The sequence below is a fragment of the Sycon ciliatum genome, chromosome 1, assembly GCF_964019385.1.
Source record: "Sycon ciliatum chromosome 1, ocSycCili1.1, whole genome shotgun sequence".
Taxonomy (NCBI): Eukaryota; Metazoa; Porifera; class Calcarea; order Leucosolenida; family Sycettidae; genus Sycon; species Sycon ciliatum.
The window spans coordinates 58,920,284-58,937,546 of NC_088643.1; the positions used below are offsets into that span (position 1 = coordinate 58,920,284).

At 48.6% G+C, this 17,263-nt stretch overlaps 1 protein-coding gene across 1 annotated transcript in view; it reads left to right on the forward strand.

The window, feature by feature from the left end:
• Positions 1-22: 22 nt before the first annotated feature.
• The window catches only part of LOC135805872 (ubiquitin carboxyl-terminal hydrolase 19-like), a gene marked incomplete at its 3' end in the record, with an annotated part of 24,875 nt that continues 7,634 nt past the window's right edge, over positions 23-17,263 (forward strand). Inside the window, exons 1-13 of the mRNA XM_065319995.1 lie at positions 23-212; positions 418-552; positions 5,147-5,286; positions 6,422-6,698; positions 8,273-8,318; positions 9,318-9,457; positions 10,053-10,186; positions 10,499-10,591; positions 11,531-11,596; positions 12,986-13,096; positions 13,421-13,531; positions 13,897-13,974; positions 14,452-14,543. Of these exons, the coding sequence (XP_065176067.1) occupies positions 200-212; positions 418-552; positions 5,147-5,286; positions 6,422-6,698; positions 8,273-8,318; positions 9,318-9,457; positions 10,053-10,186; positions 10,499-10,591; positions 11,531-11,596; positions 12,986-13,096; positions 13,421-13,531; positions 13,897-13,974; positions 14,452-14,543 (1,436 nt within the window). The remainder of the gene's footprint in view (positions 213-417; positions 553-5,146; positions 5,287-6,421; positions 6,699-8,272; positions 8,319-9,317; positions 9,458-10,052; positions 10,187-10,498; positions 10,592-11,530; positions 11,597-12,985; positions 13,097-13,420; positions 13,532-13,896; positions 13,975-14,451; positions 14,544-17,263) is intronic.

A 17,263-nucleotide genomic window follows, 5' to 3' on the forward strand; every position in this document is an offset into this window, starting at 1 on the left:
CAAAAAAAGTCGAATTCAAAAGAACTTACTTTTCAAAGAAGTATTTTGTAGTTTGTTTTCACCCAAGATCGAAGGCGCATTGAAGGCAGGCTCAAGGATGTTCTGAGGAGCTTCACTTCTTGGGGTGACAGGGCGTTGTCCTAGACTTACTTGTCTTTATCTCGTGTTCTTGGCAGCGTACGCTGTACTGCTTAGTAAGATGACTATCACCGGTAAGGAGCATTGGTCTTGCCCAAACTGCCCTTATTGTTTTGGGCACCAATTTTCTACCTGAATTAACTCTCTCTCTCTCTCTCCCCCCCCCCCTGCCCCCCCCTCTCTCTCTCTCTCTCTCTCTCTCTCTCTCTCTCTCTCTCTCTCTCTCTCTCTCTCTCTCTCTCTCTCTCTCTCTTTCCACCTTACTTCTATGTCACTCAGTATCAACCCCAGAAGTTAACTTCCATCAGACAAAGCAAGATGTTCATTTAAATTTCTCTCCGTCATCGTCTTCACCGGCCTGTACACCGAGCTTGGTCACGTTCTCAGATACGCAGTGCTGCGTGGATTCGCGAGGTCAGTGCACAATGCATATACAGTCGACTCCTGATATAACGAACACCATTGTGCAGGAGAATTAGTTCTTCATAGCTGAAGCTCGTTATAACAGAAATGCACGCACACCATGCAAACATTACAACACGTCATGACTGGCATGTGGCCCATGGATGTATGAGTAGGGATGTCCAATTGTCCACAAAACGTTTTCGATTTTTTTGCATCTTGGGTAATTTTCACACTTTTTTGCAATTTGGGCAATTTTCACACTTTTTTCCATTTTGGGCCAATTTTAAGAAAAAAGCTTGCATTCCTACAGTGCACACTTTGCACGTGGAGTGCATGCCAGCAAGAGTACATGAAAACCAGAGTGTGCAGCTTGGGGCCTTTTCTGCTATGGGTGTCTGTCACGGCGAAATTCCGTGATTACATCATATTTGGCCCAGATCTGAGGCGGGAAATGGCGTAGTGCGTACAACTGAGCTGCAGTTGTGCAGAAAGAGACCTGCTTGAATCCTGCTTGTACGCACTACATCACTAAAATGATGTAATCACGGAATTCCGCCGTGACAGCCACCCATCCGAGCTGCACACTCTGGTTTTCATGTACTCTTGATGCCAGGCGTCCCACAAGAGCATTGCACACCACTTCGTGAGAGGAACATGACAACTATATACTGAAGAGAGTAACCATTTAGAACATATGATGAGACAATGCCATAGCCTTTGTGAGAAGGATGCAATTGGACTAGCTGACCAGATGAGCTCAGTAAGACGGTTTTGCACTTGACTGTGTGATTGCGCAAAGAAGAGGAAGAATCAAAGACGCTACAACTAACACCAGAAACCGTTGATGATTCAAGGAACAGACACAGGCAATTGGCCATGCACTGTCACAATGCTCAGTGGTTGTACTGCATCATGATGGAGGCCTCCACATAGTCCTCCAGCGCACACTCTTGGCTTTGGCCGAAGGAGTTCTGCAGTAGGCTGAATACCCGTTCTGCCGCTGCGGAGGAAGGCTGGAGAAGCAGAACCTTCTTGCAAGTAGCAGACCATGCCGGAAGCGCATCGCCATGTCGCTTCCACCATGCAAGAGGATCGAGGTTCTGTGCAAGGTCTTCAGTTGCAGCAATGTAGTGAGGGAGTTCTTCTTGCAGATCTCCAATGGCAGCAGCTGATACCGAGGGGAATAGGGCCAGATCGTCCACTTTGGCAACGGTGATGTCGAGGGTTTCCACTTGCCGAGGGTCGCATAACCTGGCAGCACGGAATGCCATTAGTAGCTGATGTAGGGGACCACCCTCTCCAAACTTGCCATTGAAGTATCGTACGGCTGCTGGTGGGTACTGGAGTGCATACTCCATCCACTCCTGCTGATGAGCGGCGTTCCTGCCAGCTAGTCGTGTTGCGACAGCCGTAGTGGAAGGCAGGTGCAGTGGCTCAGCATTCATGAAGTTACGGACACTAGAAATCACTTCATAGGTTGTGAATGCCAACGGACCATCTCCTTCCAGCTTGTGGGTGGCCTGGACCACAGGAAGGCAGAACTCCACTACTATGGCTAACTGCATTTGCAGTTCAGCACACACTCTCAAGTCTTCGATCATGGTCTTCAGTCGGTGTCTCACTGCCCCCATCTGTGGAGTATCCTGCTGCAAGAACTCCTTCACATCCCTGAAGAGAGAATGGATTTGGTCGATCACCTCACACCTTGACCACCACCTTGTCTTGCTGAAGGACTTGATAGCAACTCCGGTGCAGGTCCTCCACTCCAGTCTGGCCTTTGGGCTGGGCGAGAACAGCTGTACCCACGCGCTCATAAACGAGTCGAGCTGCTCCGTTTCCATTTTCTCACCGACATGGTCCAGTGTGTGCGAGAAGCACTGCCCATCCATCATCAAATGGTAGAGGGGTTGAATCATGCGGAGTGCTGCTGTGTTTACGGCTACTCTGTCGCGCATGGCTGCCAATAGGTGACGGGGTTGGATTTGATAACGCGTGGCCAGCGTGTATAACAGGGTATGTGCGACTTCCTCAGCCTTGGGACTTTTCGCTGCCAACATCAGGCGTATGACATATTGCTTGGCATGGAAGTCATCTCCGCTAACGCGCACAACAATCGCGAACGCTTCTGCCACGTGTGTGGTGCCGTCAAATATGATAGAGACATCCTTCCCTTCAAGGGCTGTCTTCACAAACTTCTGCTCACTCTCAAGTACGGCAGGGATGAGCTCGGACAAATGCTGCCGATCGGTGAGCCTTTCCCCACCTTCCTCGAGCAAAGGACGAAGTTGGTCGATCTTGCTGATCGGAATGCCACTCGCAAGCAAGGTTCTGAGGCACTTGATCCGGAACACAATTACTTCATCCGGAAGTGTCGTCCCTTTTGCTTTGTTCGTAGCTATGAACTTACTCCCGTCCAAGAGCAATTGCTTCGCCTCAGAAGCTCTCTCCGCCCGTCCAGACTTGCTATCCAAGTGCTTCTTTGAAGCAATATGCACTTTCAGCACACTTTTCTCGTTAGATACCTCATGCCGGCAAACATCACAGTACAGTTTCCCTGAGCGGACAACGAGGAATTCGCCGGGAAATTGCTTGCACCTTCTCACAGCGCTGATGTTCTTCGGTAATCTCCTGGATGATGGAGGCTTGTACCTGCCCTTCTTGTTAACACTGATAGCTCTCTTCCTGCTCAGCTGCGATGGTTGGGGCGGGCGTAATTTATCCAGCAAACTTGCAGCAGGAGTCTCACTCGCGGCTTGCCCGGAAGACTCTACGATGGAGATGGTGTTGGATTCTTCCTCGCTCTTCTCATTGGAGTCGGTGTGGACCTCCGTCAACACACTTGGCCCGCTGCACGCCATTTCCACCGATGTTTCTGTAACAGCTGTAGCTATTCTGGCAATACGGCTCGGTGACTCGTAGATCTGGCCAGATCTGGTACATGAAGCGCCATTTTGGTTGCCATGGCAACAGTCACATTTTTCGCGCAATTTGGGTGATTTTTTACAATTTTTAAATTTTTTAGAGAACTTTCGAAAAATATCCCGAAAACATTTTGGGTTTTTTCTGCACATTTTACATTTCCATTTTAGGTGAAAAAAATAACATATTGTGGACATCCCTATGTATGAGTGCACTTGGTTATCATGCAGCCCTACAAGAATACAAGAAATGGTTCGTTGCAAAGGGATAATTTGTATGGGTTCAAACAGGGACATCGACAATGGTTTGCTATATCGCGGAATTTGCTATGCGTTAGAAGTGGAGTCGACTGTATCACGCTTGCAAGACTATTATTCTGATTGCGAATGTGCTGCATTTAGTATATGTCCAGTCTTATATTTGTACATGTACTGTATTCAGGACGGGCGGAACTAGTTTTTTTTTGATAGGTCTGACCGGCGCCTAGCTTGTCACATTCACGCTGTGCACATGCACAGCAAGCTATAGCGGCCGCAGATAGCCTTCCTTGCCATTGAAACACATGGATGGTCAGTGGATTGGGCTGGCAATGGCCTGACCAAGAGGACCGACTTTGGTGGGCCTAGCGCTTTCCCGAATTTGTCTGCCATTGTATAACTTACAAGCCACACCATACTTGCACTCACATGTTCCGCTCTCATATTTTTCAACGTTTTCATTTGAATAGTACCGTAAAAAGTGAGCGTGAAAGTCACACTCGATTGCTAGTTATTACGGTATTATGCTGGAAATACTCGACAGAACTTTGCGGCTGGGAGTTGAATTAAGTGTTGATCTGGACGTTTCGATCAAGTTCTACAAGCTGCATGATTTGCACCGAATTGCAAGCGTGCTGGAAAGACTGTAGTGAACTTCCGTCATGTTGTCTTGGTGTGCCTGAGCTTAGTTTTGCAATAAAGGCATCCGTGCCTAACTCAGCCAGCGGACAATTTTCCATCCATACTATTTATCAGTTCAGCCATCAATTAAGAATCGAGCATTTTCTCTCTCTCTCTCTCTCTCTCTCTCTCTCTCTCTCTCTCTCTCTCTCTCTCTCTCTCTCTCTCTCTCTCTCTCTCTCTCTCTCTCTCTCTCTCTCTCTCTCTCTCTCTCTCTCTCTCTCTCTCTCTCTCTCTCTCTCTCTCTCTCTCTCTCTCTTGGGCGCGCGCACAACAGGTTTGCCAACACTAGCACTTACTTAGACCGGCAAAACTCTCCTGGAAAAAGTTCTTGCACGCAATCCCCTTGTCCGTTGCAAACTTCACCTTGACCAGGGACACAGTCCCGTTCTCAAGCCCCGGGTGGGCACCCACCTCACTGGAAGCACTGTCTATGTCTTTCAGCATGATATATTTCTTTGCGACTAAAGCAAAAGAGAGAAAAATTATTTTTGTTCCACGAAATGCCCACTATTATTTTTTGTTTTTGTGTGTACGTATGGGGGTGCGTGCGTGCATGGTTTGGTGTATTGTGTTTGCATGTTGGTGCTCGTTCATGCCTCTGTGCATGTTTGTGTGTATGTGTGTGTGTGTGTTTGTTTGTTTGTGCACCCGCATGTGTGTAAGTTATGTATGTGCATGTGTGTGTCTGTGCATTCCATGTATTTGATGATATGTGCACACGTATATGTCGTCTTGCTTTGCAGGTGGAGCTTCATACACAATACTTTTGAAGCATGAGATTGATGCTAAGAGATGCAATTACACCTTGTCAGACAACAGTGCTCAAATGGTGCTGCGGAAGAAAACATCTGAAGAGTGGCTGCTATCCGATTGGGGAAATGTGGTGAGTATGCTGGTTGTAGCTTAATCCTATGCCCCACCCCAATGCGCATGTGTGCGCACCTGCAGGTGCGTGGGTGTGTTTTGGTTTGTCATTGGGAGTGTCGGTGTGTGTGTGTGTGTGTGTGTGTGTGTGTGTGTGTGTGTGTGTGTGTGTGTGTGGGTGGGTGCGTGCGTGCGTGCGTGTGTGTGAATATGAATGTGAGTGAATGTGAGTGTGAGTGAGTGTGAGTGTGAGTGAGTGTGAGTGAGTGAGGCTGTGCATGTGTATGAGTATGTGCATGTGTATGAGTATGTGAGCATTTGTCTGTGTGCCTAAGTGTTGTTGCCATCTGGCTCGACTACTTGAAGCTATGTGCATACTGTTCACACCGTTGTGCATTCCAGCATTCATGTTGGTATGCTTTACACCTATCGTGTTATGTGTTTTGTTTGTGCTGGGTTCTACCACTTGTATTGCCACCTATATGATCTATGGTTCTAGCAAAAAAATATTCACTTCAGTTGAGGTCTTTACAGTTGTATTGTTGAACCCATCATTTTTGTTGGTTTCAAGCCCTATATACTTTCTGTTTGAAATTTACGTGCCCATGCACCGCTTTATTACCTCCTGCTACGTGTAGATCTACCCTTGTGCAAATCAGCGAAGGCTAGTTAGGTCTATGTTGAGTGCAGTCTTATTTAGCAACACGCACTGGTATCAAGCATCAGTACCTTCATTGGAGACATGATAAATGTAGTTGGGTCGTGAGGATGTATTTCCTGGGGTCGTCAGTACTATTTCTACACCCAGTCCTTACCCACTTGCTGTGGGGTGGTGAGCCCGTAAGTGGGACCATATTTTCAAGCGCACCCTTTGATTGGTGATTTGGAGGTTGCCGATCGTTGGACACAATAGGTGATTTAGTCACTTTTCCAAGATTTCTTCTGAATCCCTCTGCCCGGAGGAGACCCACTCAACCAGCTTCTGGCAGGGATCAAGTACAAGTGTGTGTGTGTGTGTATGTGTTCATGTGCGTATTTTGCATGTGGATACACATTTGTATACGTGTATGTGTGTGCGTGTGCATGTTTGCGTGTGTGTGTGTGTGTGTGTGTGCGTGTGCGTGCGCACGTTTTCATACATTGTTCTGTGTCAGGTGATGCGTGCCCCGTGCTCTGCTGGTGCAAAGGATGCTATTGGCAGTAGCAGTGCTGACACATCCAGCGTGAGCACTGCAGCATCCTCTTCCAAAACTGCGACGGTTGATAGCCACTCTGCAGGAGCAGCAGTACACATGTGTGCAGGCAATGTCACACCGCCGGACAGTGATAGAAGCAGTGATGATGACTATGCTTCACCGCTGACAGGTGCTGCAGCTACTGGTGCTGCTGCTGTCGCCCGTACCTATGCCAAGGGCAGTGACGGATCCTCCGGTTAGTCCAGTAACAGTTTTCTAACAAATAATATTACCAAGTGTCCATAAACAAGAGTATGCAACTGTGATCTCTTTTCTATGGGCCAGATGCGCGGCGCGCTGCCTTCATTACATCATTCAGCTGCAGTCCGCGCACAGCGGAAAATCAAACACCGCACTTTCCCTCTGGTTTGAAATGAACTTTCGTACGGAACTGGAGTTCACGCGCCAGAATTTAGAGATCGCGTAGGTACTGGAACGAATCGAGCAAAAACGGATGGGCTCGTACGAAAAATTGTGAGTTTGAATGCATGCTTTCAGAGCGTGATAAAGGCAAGTTACGTAATGAAGGCAGCGCGCCGCGCACTGACCCATAACCACAATTGCATACTCTTGTTTATGCACTCTTGATGTTACTGTAAAGTCAACAAATATTCGTCGCATATTTATTTTCGGCTATTTTTGGCCTGGTCATGTTCGGCCGAAATTTTGCTTTGCCGGGTTCAGTGTGACAGTGTATACAGGCGGCAGCAGTACAGACCGAAAATTTGATGCGGCCGAAATGGGCTTTAGCCCTGATAGGCCGGAATTTGAATGGGCCGAAATGGGCTTTAGCCCTGATAGGCCGGAATTTGAATGGGCCGAAATGGGCTTTAGCCCTGATAGGCCGGAATTTGAATGGGCCGAAATGGGCTTTAGCCCTGATAGGCCGGAATTTGAATGGGCCGAAATGGGCTTTAGCCCTGGTAGGCCGAAATTTGAATGGGCCGAAATGGGTCTTAGCCCTGATAGGCCGGAATTTGAATGGGCCGAAATGGGTTTTAACCCTGATAGGCCGGAATTTGAATGGGCCGAAATGGGTTTTAACCCTGATAGGCCGGAATTTGAATGGGCCGAAATGGGTTTTAACCCTGATAGGCCGGAATTTGAATGGGCCGGTAATTTGTAGACTTACAGTAGATCCTTAGTGTTCATCTAATCTGTGGGACCAGGCCGAACTTGGCAGGCGCTGACAAACCTTTTTTCTCTCCAAAGGCAGCTCACAACAAGTGCCACACATGTTGATGGCACTTAGGTCTCCCCCCTCCCAGGATCCCGCCACTTTCAAACACCCAAACATGCTCAATACCAGATGTTGTTCTGGGGGGGGGTCTTGATTTAGATAATGTCACACGTTATGTGATGGAGCGCTGAAATCTAGCTGATCACCACCCATTAGATGAAGAACTCAATGTTGAATAAGCACACGAATAGAATACCCATCCCTGCATATCTTTCGGCTGCACTTCAACAACGTGCCGCTCTGCCAGCTTTATTTGGTTGCTCATCGGTGGCTGTTGGACTCAATCCAACTGTGTGGTTGAGCTGTTTCCACTTGGCTGCTAGCTCCAGAACCTTGTCAGCTGTATGCTTACGGCACTCGGAGACTGGGGGAGAGAGAGATAACGGGCCTTCCCCAAGAAGACCTGCCTGGCTGTTCTAATTCTGCACTGTTTGGAGCATGCCCCCATCTCAAGTGTACCTTGCTGTGTGTGTCGATAATTCTCTCTTCTTTCCTTTCTTTTTGTTTGCTCTTCTTTATCTTTGTTCTAGGCTCAGAAGGATCTGATGGGAGGTGTGCGAGTAGCATGCGGTACCAGTAAGAGCCCTGAGCAATGAATGGTGATTGTAGTTGTTCATCTAACTCTATAGGGAGGTTTAGGTCCCATGTAACGGAAACGCGTACGTGGGTGACGATGAAGGGCACCCACGTTGCATGAAGTGAAAGGCCCAAACCTGGTCAAAGACGAAGCTACCCGGGCCTAAGAAGCTCATCCAATATTTTGATTTCGTGCTTCGGAAACTTCTTCAGCTGAGCACCCTCACAGCTCGCACAGTGCGCTCCATTCTGATTTTCACCCACGTTCTGGCGGAACGTGGTACGAGCCTCCATACACGGTATGTGGTGAATCAGAAAACGTCTGTACGTGGGGTCACTGAGTATCACGTGGTACACACACGTAAAGTACCCACGGATCACGTGGGACTAAACCTACCTATTACCCCTATTACCGCTATTGTAGCACTAATCTCTGCTTTGTATTGCTCGCTTTGGATATTGTGCATTGGGGTAGCTCCGAGCGAAGCTAAATTGCTCAATACCCCACGGGCAGAGGTTTGACACATCGATTGCACAACTGTGGACGGGAATAATTTCTCACGAACTGTGCTTGTCTTCGGTTGTGCTGATTTATGCGGGGCACGTATTGCAGTGTACAGTGCTGCTCAATGAAATCGGATTGTGTTAGTCCGGTACGCGCCGGGCGCTGTGCAACCCATAACCTGCAAACCCTGGGATGTGTACTGGCGTGGGGCGCAACGCTGACTCGCTCAATCGGATTTCATTGATGAGCACTGTACTTACATGTATGCAATGCTATGCACACAGGCTGGCACAAGCTGTGTGTAGCTAGAAACTAGTTGGCGCCTTGCATGCGTGTTGTGGGCCTGTTTTCGTGACTGTTATTTTATGGCTGTGTGTGTATGTGTGTGTGTGTTTGTGTTTGTGTGTGTTTTATGTATATGCGTACGTGTGTGTATCGGTGCGTATGTGCGTGCTATTGCATGTGCCCTTCCCTCTCTCTGTCCGTTGACTCAGTCCAATCGGACCCATCTGCCTTCGACAGTATGCTGTGAAGCCTGGCAGAACTGGACTGCGCAACAATGGCAACACGTGTTATTTGAACTCGATACTGCAATGCCTGTCACACACCAGAGAACTACGGCATTATTTCATAGGTATGATCAGTACCACTAGGGCCACTCTAAGACCAAGCCGAAGATATTCAGTGAAGATCATCCGTGTCCGCCCCATGTTTGAAGGCCTCCAGAGCAGTTAAAAACATGAAAGTGAAATCTGCCTGCTCGCCTTAAATTTATGGAGGAAAAAAATTCTGATTCAATTTTGGCTTGGCCTGGATTGTGCAAATGTCTAGTTGTGGCTGCAGTACAATCTTCTAGCTTATGTTCTAGGTTTCAAGTCCCGAGTGCAGATATTCCAGATATGAACATGTGTGTGTGTGTGTGTGTGTGCATGTGTGCGTTCGTGTGTGTGTGTGTGTGTGTGTGTGTGTGTGTTTGTGTGCATGTATGCGTATGTGTGCGTACATGCGTGTGTGTGTCGAATGTGCGTTGATGACAAATGTGCTGTTAGAAGTAGGTCACATGAGTGAGTTATCGTTCAGTTTTGTGTGGCCATCGTAACGTGAGACTATTATACACTGCTTCTGACGGCTTTTCAGGGTGTGTTATGAACATGCTCGTATCACATGTACTGTGTGTTGGCACACTGTTGAGTGTGTTGTGTGTCGCTGTGCCTGTGATCCTGTTGAAGCTAACGAGTTCACGAAGGACGTCAGCGTTGGCAACCCTCTCGGATACAATGGCCATCTAGCCAGCGCCTATGCCAAGCTGTTGGCGCAGCTGTGGTCCGGAGAGGACCAGAGCGTAACCCCGTTTCTGCTACAGGTATGCACTCTGTGCTTGTGTACTGTGAAGTCTGCCATCCCATTGCGTGCTGTACTCGTGTTATGCGGTTACAGTTTTTCTTCCTTTCTGTCTATTAAAGACATGTTGTTAGAGAAAACAAACCGTTCCAATGATGACGTGTGTATAAGTATAATTATGCATGTACTAGCACATAATGACTGCGCATACCGGTATTGTACTTTTCATTGCGTTTCTTTCTATACCCAATCAAAGCGTTCCTCTGGCGTAGTTCACAATCTCTTGGCTAGAGTACTGTGTTCTTTTTATCCTGTGTGTTATGTGCTCAACTAGAAAATACTGGCAAAGAGATGCAGTCAGTTCAATTCTTTGATGCAGCAGGATGCACAGGAGTTCTTATCGGCTCTGCTGGATGGGCTACACGAGGTATGATTGTGTTCTTGGTGCTATTTGATTTTCTGTTCACCTGCTAGCATGTGTAGGCCTTCCTGTCTGCCTTTGTTTCCTTCTTTTCTCTTGCAAGTTTCAGGAAACAGTTTTAAAAAGGGTTCTTTTGCTCACACTGCATGAACACAATTGCACAGCTTCTGTTCCGGTTGGGGCTGTAGCAGCCACATTGCATGAGAAAAATCCGATAAATCACAACACATGGCATGCCATTCTTCTCGCACTTATCCAGGATGGTTTTTTAGCACGCGAGAGAGCAGCTCTTATGGGCAAGTTGATTTTTGAGTTTCCATCGTCGGTCGCCTCGTATGTGGAGGTGCACACTCTGTGTGTGTGGGGGGTCATGTACTCTTCGTAGGTTTATCCCTGTAGTCATGGTCGTGGGAGTACTTATATCCGGGTAGGCTTTGCTAAGGAACACACGTGTAGGTTGCTGAGGAACAAAGATGCCCAGAGGTGGTTGCATATACAGACTCGCACAAGGGAATGCTATGGTATTAGGTTCAGATGGTCCCAACGGACCGGGGCTCTACCAACTGTGGATGGTTGTAGTAAGGTCACTGTTTCCGAACACAGTGTCCTCCACCTTGTTTCATGCTGTCAAACAACAACAAGGAAATACTAGCAACTGAATCATTTTAACGTTATATGCTAAATTTCTCAGCAGCAAAGGCTCTGCTCGTGACTACAAAGTACGCTAATGCCATGTGCTACAAGCATGTGTTCCAGGTATCCAGCAAACGCATGGTGAAATAGATGAAATTGAATCTCCAACTAATGTTTCTGCTTATAAAATGGGCAGTGGTGAATGTGCTATGCTTTTTCTTTACCTTTGGACTATCTTGTACGTACGTGTAAGCACGCTGTCTTGTTTGACTAGGTTGTATCATTGGTCTTGTGTCCCCTGTGTGTGTGAAGGATCTGAATCGTGTGAAGAGCAAGCCCATCGTGCCACCAGTGGAATCGAATGGCCGGCCTGATGATGTAAGAGAGCGCCGCCGCTGCTGCTTCCTGTTGCGACTCGGTTATGTTGTGCCAGTTTATACGTTATACTGCTCTTGTGCATCAGTCGGCACATGTGCGTATGGTGGGCACGGCGTCTGGAAAGAGGTGTGCAATGCACCCTGCTTCTTGCCGCACACGCATCTACAATGCTGGTACCGTACTCGCTGGAGCACAGTGCACTGCTCTCTGGATGCACTATTTTCAGCCTGTAAACTCCAGACTCCAGTTGCACTCTGCATGTACAGTGTGTATCGGTTATAGTGTGGTCGTGTAAGGGGTCGTTGCAAAAGTTTTTTTGTCGTCCCTGAAACGAACATGATTCATTTGGGAGGGGGGGGGGAGGGGGGGGGGGGTGCGAGCCAAAATCGCAAGTCGACCGACACTGTACATATGACATGTACATGCATGCGATTTTCGTCGTCCAGCGTAGCAAGCTGTGTTCGTTTCAGAGGGTCGGGAGGGGGTCCGAGTACGAAATGAACGATGTTCGTTTCAGGGACGACAGAAAACTTTTGCGGCGACCCCTAAAAGAATATACTGCCTACAATAATAATAATAATAATATCTTTATTAGGATGACCCAGAGGCTTGTCGCCTATCAAGGGGTTCACCGCTTTGAAGGATGTACATGTACATGTACATGTATGAGCTAAAGTGAAAGTAGTAAAAAGTTGTGCAGCGTGAATGCGTTGGGGAGCACACAGGGGGGGGGGGGGGGGGGGTTATGTACATGGCGTAGGCATACCGGAGAGCGAAGCACTATGTTTGCAAGAATGAACTCTCACGTTTTCATAATCATAACATGGGTTTCAAGGGCACATTTATTCTTACAAGCAATTTTATCGTACAGTAGAATATATCGGTCTTAAGAATGGACTTTGTGTAGCGAAACATGCCAGATTAGTACAAAATGTATCGCCTGTAGTAATAACATCTGTCCAATGCGGTTCTGATCTGACTCGCGTTGGGTCGTAGAGCTGCAGGTTCAACTGTTTTGGTCATGTAACTCATGTTGCATAGCCAAAAGTAACCCTATGTGACTATAACCAGGCGCATGCACAGTAGCACTACCTTGTATGTACGATGAGCTACCTGCCTCTGCGCACATGCATATGATATGCCACACTTGATTTATCGTGTGTAAGAAATATCGGAAATAGGAATAGAAAGTCGTTTTTCAAACACCCACGCTATAACCGATACCTACTGTACATGACATTATATGCTTCGGAAATGACATGTATGGAGTGATGTGTGCAGTGAGTGGTCCCAATTCAGGTTGAATACATGCAGTGGCTAAGCCATGTTCTGAGACGAGTACAGCACACATCGCTTTATATGTTCGTTCACTGTGTTTGTCATCTTCAGGTCGTAGCTGCAGAATCCTGGGACATGTATCGTCGACGGAACGACTCATTTCTCGTAGATCATATGTACGGCCAGTTCAAGTCCACTCTGGTTTGCCCAACGTGCCAAATGGTGAGTGTGATCATGTGTGTGCATGTGTGGTGTCAACTGGTATTGAATACTGGTATTAAACTATGGGATGGATTTGTCAAATTCTTACTATTTTCATTCGTTGAGGGAAAGGTGCAAACGGAAAACTATTTTCACTTACTTTTTGACTTTGATGCTTTGAGCTGATTTGAAAATGCTTTGTCGTTCCCTAGACGTCATTGTGATCGGTTTGGCCAAAGTCACTCTGAGCTCCATTGATGAGACTTAAAACAAGGTTGAAACTGCTAACAGCTAGCTGTCCGGAGATTGAGTAGTTTCACCTTTTGTGTGATTTTCCCCTGCTAGGTGTCGATCGTGTTTGACCCGTTCATGTACCTTACCCTGCCCGTGCTGAAGCCCAAGAGAATCCGGCGCGTCATTCTTCTACCGTGTCAGCTTGGTTCACAGCCCAGCATGGTGAGTGAGCGAAGACCATTTCTGCGAAGCCATGTTGATTCTTCCCCCATTGTGCTGCAGCGTGGCCCGGTCTGCAGTGTATCATTCTGCAGTGTAGAGGGAGCAGTGCAGTTGTGTGTGTGGGTGGGGGGGGGGGGGGGGTGTTTGGGCCTGCTGCCGAGGCATTTCCCAGATGTGCATGCTTCACTTGGCATCCCAGATGTGCATGCTTCACTTGGCATTTTTCAGTACTTGTTTCTTGGCATCACTTCTGCCAGTGACCCTGGTCACTTGGTGTGTTTCGATAGCATAGTGGCTGGAGAGTACCGGTTTGCAGTACTGCAGCTCTGTCCCTTGTCTGCTCTCCTTCGTGTCTGTTCTTTTAGTACGACATTGCTGTATCAGAAGATGAAGCTATCGGCGGCATACGCGCAGCTTTGCTGGAGAGGATTGGGAAACGTGCCGTAAGTCCTGGCTGACAGTACTTGTTGCTATCGATAGGATGCTTGCCGTGCTATCATTGCCAGAGGGCAACAGCCGCAGCAGCAGCAGCACACACTTATGTATGTTTCGTTCATGCTAGAACCTGTAGATTTCGCCGAGCCTGTGCAGAGCATCCCCTCTCTACAGGGGTACACAATCTGCACATTGAACTACGGTGGTGGTAGCTGAAATCCGACCCCCTGATTTTCGTGATTCTCGAGTGCAGCACTGATTCTAGCAGTCTCTATTAAATTTTGGTAGTGTACAAGCGTGTGCTGGGCTTTTGCAATTATGTGAGCGCACCCAGCTGGGGTGGAATTTCACTTGCCACCATTGTGCATTGTGTCTGTAGGTCTTTCTCTCTAACCGGTGTCTCAAAGTGACGCATAGTCTGTGTGTGCATATGCCCAGGTGTGCTTCTTTTGTGTCTGTCTGGGTGTTTATGTGTCTGTGTGCAGGTTCTACTGCAGAAGGTGACGCGTGGCATAGGGTATGACCTGGCGGACACGTTTCCACAATCAGTGTTGGATAAGGATCATCCAATACTTGCGTAAGTACAGTCGTAGCCAAAGAAACCCCGCCCCACACTGTGTAGTAGTAGTAGTACAGTTGCGCTCGGTGAAATCCGGCCCGAAGTGCAAAGCCGGCGTCGCGAAGCCAGCTCCCATTACATCACTGGTGATTTGTGTGTATGAACTCAACTCTACGCACCTCGTGTAAAAGTTCGGAGTGCACGTGTTGCATGCTAAAAACAGTTCAAAATTTCTTTCATTCACTTCACGAAGTACAGCTCAAGATCAAGAAGAGATAGAGAAGAAGGACATGGCCATTCCCAATGTGTGGGCTCTTCTCAAGAAGAGAATAATTCCACATTGCTGCGAGAATGCTGACCAGCTGGTGCAGGCACTGCACCTGGAGTGGGACTCGTTGGCTGCTGACACGGTTTCCCCATACGTGGAGTCAATGCCACGTCGTGTTGAAGCCCTAATCGAAGCAGACGGTGGCCACACAAAATATGGAAGCCCTGCTGCTCTGTGTATGAAATAAACTGCTTCGAAACGATCTCCGTCTTCACTTCTTTACTTGTGCTGAACTGAAATGAATGTTACACTTGTCTTTGTTTGGTGCGGTTTTTTACACTTTGGTGTAAGCATGCATGCGTATGAGCACATGCACAGTTCATACGGCACACGTGCGTACAACTTTGAGGGCGTCAAGGGCCGCATCAGTACTGGGCGCCAGTTATGCACTTCGGGCCGGATTTCACCGAGCGCAACTGTAGTAGTAGTAGTAGTGGTAGTAGTAGTAGTAGTACATGTAGTAGTAGTAGTAACAGGGCCTCTTTTACGGGCAAATGACGCATATGCGTAAACCAAAAGCAACAAGAACCTCAATAAACAATGTCCAACAAAAGAATCTGCAGACTGCAAAAAAGGACACAAGGTAAAACTCAAGTCCAATAGATCGCGTATGGTACGTATGTGTGAACAAACCAAAAGCCGATTGAGTGGTGAATGTGTAATGTGTAAGTTGAAAACTCGAGTCTGATAAATAGCCTATTGGGGGTATATGTGTAAAAACATCATAAACCAATAGGGTGGTGGATGTATAATTTGTCTGCGTGTGAATGCTTATTTCGATCTGTCCGATAAACAAAACAAACTATTATAAAAGTAGAAACAAAAACAAAAAAACAAAGACATGCTCAAAAACAGATATGTCCGTTACGTCACAACATCCGTTTAGGATCGTCCACACAGCCCCATGCCACTACCGGAGCAGCCTGCACTCCGTGACAAACGAATTGCCACGGCGTACGCCCCGAGCTCCCCGGCATCCACGCAGACAGGTTACGGCCCAGCGGAGGAGACAGAAGGTAATCTTGGCACGAAGATGGTGCATGACGACGGAGTACTGTAGGTCAGAGTGCTTCTCCACCACGCGCTGAACAAGCCGCTTCAGGAACATTCCGCACTCTGCCCCAGCCATGCCTTTCGAGGCAAACACCAACGGAGTGAAGGCACCTCACTCGACGTCCGTGATCCTCTGGCAGTATTTCCGCTTCTTCTCCAACTCGTTGGTGCGCAGTTGGCCAAGGGCTTCCGAACGCGACAGCAGGGACGCTTTAGGGTGGGTGACTCTGACATCAAAAAAAGCGTCCTGCTGCCTTGTCCAGAAACCCCCGGCCCTGATGTCCAAACAAGCTTCAGCGCTGCGATTGGCGGTCCGGCCGGCGAGCACCTCGCCATCGAGAGGGAGCAATCTAGGCTCAACCTCCACGTCCGGCACGACATCGCCAAGGACAGCCGCCAGGGTATCCCGGATCTCGTCGTGACGTGCCATCGGGTACCCCCCATGTGGACACGTCATCGAGTGGTGTAGGGTGGTGTCCGCTCCACAAGCGCATTTGCACGGGACATCCAGTGGCAGGTACCCATAGCGTATGCACACCGCATCTCGAAAGTCGGACTTATTCAGGATTGTCCGGTGCGCAGTAAGCGGGGCACACGTGAGCCATGACGACACGCCCTTCTCACCGGCGATATTTGTGAGGCATTGCTGAGGCGGGGGCAGATCGGGATACGCCGCGACTAGTGCCTTCTGCGACTTCTCCTTGTCCTTGCGACATGAGACCGCTTGCTTGCGGGACTCGGTAGCGGCTGCGACAGACGGGTTATCACGAACCGGCTGGGTGGTGTGGACCCCAGGTTCTGGCCGGGTCACAGGTCCAGGAGGATCACGAACGGACGCAACAGAAGCAGAAGCGACTGACAATGGTGGATTCTGAGGCGATGCCAAAGACACCTCCTCGCCATCGGGCACGGCACTCCCCGAACCATCACCGATCATCAGACGTACAAGTGGCTCCGTCACCGTAACAGAAGTGGAATACTCCCGCTCCGCCTCAGCCGCCAGAATCGGGATGTTTAGACCTCCAAGGCGGGTGGGCACTGAGAGGAGTCGCCGAAGGCTTGCCTCATCAGGCACCTCCCGACCCAAGAGGAGGGGTAGCAGGTCGCGGTTGACCAGGGTATCCAGGCGCTCTAGTAACGCAGGCGGGCAGGATGCCACTCGGAGCACGTAGCGCCACTTGGAATAGACACCCTGCAGCGTGGCGTAAACTGCATGAGGCTGAGTACGGGCCACAGATACCAGGTTCACCACCTGCCTGCACCAGGCGGATACCGCCTCCTTAAGGTACGCGGCCTTGAAGCTTCCTGTGCCGAGCACTCCTCCCAGATATCGACAACCGGAGGTTATGATTTTGAT